This window comes from Mesocricetus auratus, unplaced genomic scaffold (assembly GCF_017639785.1).
Source record: "Mesocricetus auratus isolate SY011 unplaced genomic scaffold, BCM_Maur_2.0 Super-Scaffold_100676, whole genome shotgun sequence".
Lineage (NCBI taxonomy): Eukaryota > Metazoa > Chordata > Mammalia > Rodentia > Cricetidae > Mesocricetus > Mesocricetus auratus.
In genome coordinates, this window is record NW_024429266.1 from 106,457,729 (window position 1) to 106,463,728 (window position 6,000).

The following is a 6,000-nucleotide window of genomic DNA, read 5'->3' on the forward strand; positions in this document are numbered from 1 at the left end:
TCTCTCCCCCCTACAGCTGAAGCTGGGGAATCAATCGCTGTGCTGCACTTCCAGAAAAGAACTTGGTCAGAGTGGGGACCAGGTACTGAGGGGGCTCAGGGCTCCCAAGGTTCTGCAGCGCATCCTCTGCAGACGATGGAATTGGGAGGAACAGGTTTTCGCTGAGCCAGAGGCTGAAGCAGGGGACTGGTGTTGGTGCTGAGTCCCGTGAGTGCCCTGAACCACCCCCATTTCTAGGTGCTGAAGGGCTTCCCTGAGTGCCTGCAGGCTGACATCTGCTTGCATCTCAACCGCTCACTGCTGCAGCACTGCAAGCCCTTCCGAGGGGCCACGAAAGGCTGCCTGCGGGCGCTGGCCATGAAGTTCAAGACCACACATGCACCTCCAGGGGACACATTGGTGCACGCCGGGGACCTGCTTACTGCTCTCTACTTCATCTCCAGGGGCTCCATCGAGATCCTGCGGGGTGATGTCGTGGTGGCTATCTTGGGTATGGGGTCGGGATGCCCACTGCAACCCAGAGAGACCTGAACCCTTTGAATACACTGGGGATGTGGGATTGCTAGCCGGATTCTTGGGTTCTCACATGAGGATGGGCCTTCAAGGTGGGCAAGAGAGAGGAACCCTGCAGGACATGGGGCTGTTGGACTGATTTCCTGACGTCCCCTGACCTTGAGGGAACTTTAGGATCTACCTATAGGCAGGCATCCACTGTTTCCTTAAAGTTGGCTATCACCTGGTCGTGGGGTGGGGAGTACTCAGATGGAGACTGCATCCAGTTTACTAAGGACATGGCCCTCAAGTTTGATGCAGCAGAACATGTCTGGAGGGAGGCTTGTTCCCTTCCTGTCCCCCACCTGTGGTCACTGTGTGTGTGGCCTGTGCTCAGACACTGGAGACTTGTCCCTGCATGCTCTTTATGTGGTCCTGCAAGCACCAGCCTCTTGGCCATGTCACAGTAGGACATTTAAAATTTTTATTTCAGTTCTGCTTAAACATGTATGCCGCTCCATAACCTGCTCCCTTCTCAGCTAAATCAAGTTTCCCTACACATTGTGTATATTTTGGTCTTTTCTGTGCTTGGCTGTCCTGTCTTCACTCAGCTAAACAATATTGGTTTTGATTAATCACCGTGTTGTCATTTGTAGTTTTAAGATCATTGTTTATAGGGCATTTGAAGGTAGAAGTAGGGCTGTCCCAAGGAAGTCATGACTGTAGGCAGAGAGCTTGAACATTCTGGGTGGTTCCTTCTGGTTGGATGGTTGCTGAGAGACTCCAAATCCCTGGTCCCTATTGCTGTCAGTCTGGCCACTGGTGCTGCCCCCATCTACTGAGAGCCTGGGAGCTCGGGCTGGGAGCTGGATGATTGGAGATGCTCTGTCTAGGGTGGAAATGACCCAAAGGAGGGTACCCGCTACTCTCCATGCTAGTGCCACAGCTGAAGTCTGTCTCCTCCATGGCCTCCAGGGAAGAATGACATCTTTGGGGAACCTCTGAACCTGTATGCACGTCCTGGAAAGTCCAATGGGGATGTGAGGGCCCTTACCTACTGCGACCTGCACAAGATCCATCGTGATGACCTGCTGGAGGTGCTGGACATGTACCCTGAGTTCTCGGACCACTTTTGGTCTAGCCTGGAGATCACCTTCAACCTTCGAGATGTGAGTGGGCCATCCTGAGCTGGCTTCATCCCCAGGAGAGCTGCTGCTTGCTGGGGGGCAGCCCCTCCACTGTGTGATTCCAGCGTGCAGCTGCCCTCTGCCTGGCAGGGGGTCTCACAGTCACATCTGGCCCTGAAAGTCCCAGCCTCAGCTTGTTCAGGGCTGTCCAGAGGGGGAAAGATTCTTCCCTCCAGCCCCAAAGACCCACCCCTACTTTTCTATGTTAATGAAGGGCTGTAGCTGCCCCCCTCTCCCCCCAGTCAGCCAGGTAGGTGCACAAAGGGCCCTGACTCTGATCTTGGTTGCAGACCAACATGATTCCAGGCTCCCCTGGCAGCGCAGAAGTAGAGAGCGGCTTTAACAGGCAACGCAAGCGCAAGCTGTCATTCCGCAGGCGCACCGACAAGGGTGAGGTGACCAAAGGGAGGGCGGGGTGAGGGCAGGTCAGGCTATGCAGGCTCCACCCCTCCCCGTCCATTCTTTTCATGCCATGTTTAAACCGTCATCTCCTTTGGAAAGACCTCTCTTACCTTTTAAGACAAAGGCTGGCCTTTTGGTCTTCATTAGGCCTGAATGTTGCCTTCAAGAGAGGAGGGAGGGGTGGGAGGGGTACAAGAACAAAGGAGAGTGCAGGGCAGGGTGGTCAGCCAGGGTGTGGAAGGGACATTCTTTGGCAGGTCCAGAGCAGGAGGAAGATGAAACTGGAGATGTACCCTGCTTCTTTCCAGGCTAGCTCAGCTCCCCTGGTCCCTTCTCTGTTCTCTCCTCTCTGAGGTATGTTTTCTGTTTCCCACAGACACTGAGCAGCCAGGGGAGGTGTCGGCCTTGGGGCAAGGCCCTGCCCGAGTTGGAGCAGGGCCAAGTTGCCAGGGGCAACTGGGAGGGCCATGGGGGGAGAGCCCATCCAGCGGCCCCTCCAGCCCAGAGAGCAGTGAGGATGAGGGGCCAGGTCACAGCTCCAGCCCCCTCCGCCTAGTGCCCTTCTCCAGCCCCAGGCCCCCTGGAGACTCCCCAGGTGGGGAGCCTTTGATGGAGGAGGGGGAGAAAGGCAGTGACACCTGTAACCCCTTGTCAGGTAGGGCCTGGGCTGGGGGGAGGGGGCATGGGGGATGGTCAGGGACTTGCCTTTCTTCCTGGGTCTCACACCTCCTCTCTGGCTCCAGGTGCCTTCTCTGGGGTGTCCAATATTTTCAGCTTTTGGGGGGACAGTCGGGGGCGCCAATACCAGGAGCTGCCTCGATGCCCTGCCCCAACCCCCAGCCTCCTCAACATCCCCTTGTCTAGCCCTGGCCGTCGCTCCCGGGGTGACGTGGAGAGCCGGCTGGATGCACTGCAGAGGCAGCTGAACAGGTGAGGGGGGCTCAGGGCCGGGGTGCAGGGCAGGCCGCTCTGTGGGAGAACTTGGGTCTCCTCTGGGTTTCTGGTAAGGGTTAGGGTTGTTCTGTGGGCAGCTGGAGCCTCTCCTTCCTCAGCTGTCTCCACTTCCCTGAGTGTTCTCCTCCCTTTTTGCCCCAGGCTGGAAACACGGCTAAGTGCAGACATGGCCACTGTCCTACAGCTGCTGCAGAGGCAAATGACACTGGTCCCTCCTGCCTACAGTGCTGTGACCACTCCTGGGCCTGCCCCCACATCCGCATCCCCTTTGTTGCCTGTCGGTCCTCTCCCCACGCTCACCTTGGACTCGCTTTCTCAGGTACATTCTGGACCCTCCACCCCCACTCCCCTTTCTGCCCCAGCACCACCCCAGCAATCACTTATTACCCCTCAGCTGGCATGAAATGTGGTATTTCCACCCTCCCTATCCTCGTCTCGCTGTTTCCTGCTTTCCTCCTTCCCTCTTGCTCAGGAGCAATGCATGCCAGGACTGGGAGCAGGGGCCCTGCCAGCAGGGTGATCTAAGGGCCAGATGTGAACTTGGGTCGGGATGCTGCCTGCTAGTGTGCTTTAGGGGATAGCATCCTGGTCCCTGCTGTGGTTACGCTGCCCTAGCCTCGCTGCCTCTCATCTTGGCTCTCAGTGTTACAGCACAATCTTGAAGGCTGCTGGCATTTCTAGGGTGCCAAAGGCAAGACTCTGAGATACAATCTCCTTGATCTGTATCTCTCCTCTTTGAGTAACCTCCTGAGGGTCTCTTATGTCAGCTCCAGCTCTGAAGGGTGCTTGAGGGGGATTTCTGTGTCTCCCAGAGGTGGCCTGGGATCTGCTCTCCGTCCTCTGGCACTGCCCGCCCATATGCTGCTTGTTTCTGTTTGCAGACACCAGGGCCCACGTCAGCAAATGTGCCAGTCTCCCCTCACAGCCTCCCACGCAGGGATCTCACAGTAGACACGTCAGCACCCACAAAGCCCCCCTGCCTGCCCTGGCAGAGTTCTCCCTTGCCTCAGATGCCTGGCTGCTGGCCTACTGCTGTTTCCAGGGCCCCAGAGTTCTTTGGAGAATTGCAAGAAGGCATCCTTGTCTCCCTTTGTTCCCAGCTCCCAACCCAAAGCAGAGACTTCTTATTCCATTTGGGGCTTGTCTCAGGCTGCCCTGCCACATTCCTTAGGGAAGGGGAAGGTGAGGCTTTGGACTTTCCCCGTGTCAGGGGTGGCTCTGCAGTGGCTCTCAGCTCTTTCATTTGGCTCCTGCCTGCAAGGTGGATTTCTTTACTTGCAGCTGCAGCCCTCCTGTCCTCTCAGCCCCTGCTCTGCCCACTTACCCCTCCTCTTTGACTCCAGTCTTCCTGAAGTGGTTTCTCCGCTCCTTCTCTCCTCCCCCACAGTTTTTCCTGTTTGCTTATGCCCTGTGTTCTTTGCAGGTTTCCCAGTTCATGGCGTTGGAGGAGCTTCCTACAGGAGCCCCAGAGCTCCCACAAGATGGCCCCACTCGACGCCTCTCCCTGCCCGGCCAGCTGGGGGCCCTCACTTCCCAGCCCCTGCACAGACATGGCTCAGACCCAGGCAGTTAGTGACGCTGCCCAGCGTGGACATATGGCTGGCTCACCCAGGGTTTAGGGCATTTACCCTGACCTCTTGGAGACCCTGGTTTGGAGGGGAGAACAGTGCAGGAGCAACTTCTCCCCTGCCTTTGGGACCGGAGTCTCTTCCTGCAATACCCTGGGCCCCACTGGGAGGGGCAGGGGCAGAGCTGGGCAGTGGACAGGGGGTCTGTGGTCCCCCCACTGCCCTGGGGGCATTAGCTGGTCTAACTGCCCGGAGGCACCCGGCCCTGGGCCTTAGGCACCTCAAGGACTTTTCTGCTACTTACTGCTCTTATTGTTAAGGATAATAATTAAGGATCATATGAATAATTAATGAAGATGCTGATGACTATGAATAATAAATAATTATCCTGAGGAGACTCCAGTATGCTGACTTACTTCAGCCATCACCTGCTGTATCTCGTTTGTGGTCTGAGTGTACTTGAGTGGGGGTGCAGGAGCTTCAGTGCAGGGACCCTGGTTTGCCTGTGTCCAGGGCCTGCAGGCTGCCCAGACACCCTCCCCGCAACCCGTGTATGTGTGTGCATGGCAAGTACGGGCACGTACGTAGGAGCTGGAGGTACTCCCTGGGGTCACACAATATGGCCCTGGATTTGGGACAACAAAGCCATGTGGACTACTTTGAGTCTAATAGGAATTTCTAGCCTGTGTTTAACGCTTCACAATCATGTTGACTTGCTTTGTGGCATACTGGCTCCCAAAGCCAGCCTCACACCGATGAAGCCATACATTTGTCCCCCTCAGACAGTTCACAAGTCCAGCTTCCCACTCATTCTCACCCGGGATTCTCTTTGGTATGAGTGCAGCCTCCCTACCCCTAATTGGCTTTATATCAATCCTGTATAATTGGGCCTCACATGGGTCTAGCTTTGGTTTGGATACACTGGCTTCCTCACTGTGACCAGCACATACCTGTATCTGGCTCCTGATTACTTTTGTTCCTTGTGACTATTGGTCACAGAGGGGTTGCTGAAGAAGGTGGAGGTTGCACAGCGCTCATTCTATTCGTCGTAAGAGAAAGCAGATCTCTTGAGGACAGTGAAGGCTCCCTATGTCTATGTGTACATATTGTTACGCATCTGTGTTGCTGGGCTATGAACACATCTTCCAGAGATGCTGCCTGCCATGTGGCAGCCAAAGTGTGGTACTGGTGGGCCCTGCCTGGTCAGGCTGGCTCATGGGTGACAGTGCTGCCAACGGCTTCCAGAGCCCACATGGGTTTTCAAGACTCATCACCTCCTCTCTCCCTTTAAGCTGGGCATGCTAACTCTGAAGACAAGCATGACTTTTCTTCCTGCCAACACATGGTGGGTATTGGTCTCTGAGCAGCCTGGAGACTCTCCCAGCACCAGATAGGGG

General features: G+C 56.0%; 1 protein-coding gene across 6 annotated transcripts in view; it reads left to right on the forward strand.

Moving 5' to 3' along the window:
- Kcnh2 (potassium voltage-gated channel subfamily H member 2) overlaps positions 1 to 5,000 on the forward strand; it is a 31,071-nt gene extending 26,071 nt beyond the window's left edge. For all 6 annotated transcript variants that reach the window (XM_005087255.4, XM_013126122.3, XM_040737104.1 and 3 more), the window contains 7 exons: positions 238 to 490; positions 1,468 to 1,661; positions 1,970 to 2,069; positions 2,458 to 2,736; positions 2,825 to 3,011; positions 3,177 to 3,354; positions 4,459 to 5,000. In XM_005087255.4, coding sequence (XP_005087312.1) covers positions 238 to 490; positions 1,468 to 1,661; positions 1,970 to 2,069; positions 2,458 to 2,736; positions 2,825 to 3,011; positions 3,177 to 3,354; positions 4,459 to 4,608 — 1,341 coding nt within the window. In that variant the 3' untranslated portion in view covers positions 4,609 to 5,000. The remainder of the gene's footprint in view (positions 1 to 237; positions 491 to 1,467; positions 1,662 to 1,969; positions 2,070 to 2,457; positions 2,737 to 2,824; positions 3,012 to 3,176; positions 3,355 to 4,458) is intronic.
- Positions 5,001 to 6,000: the final 1,000 nt, after the last annotated feature.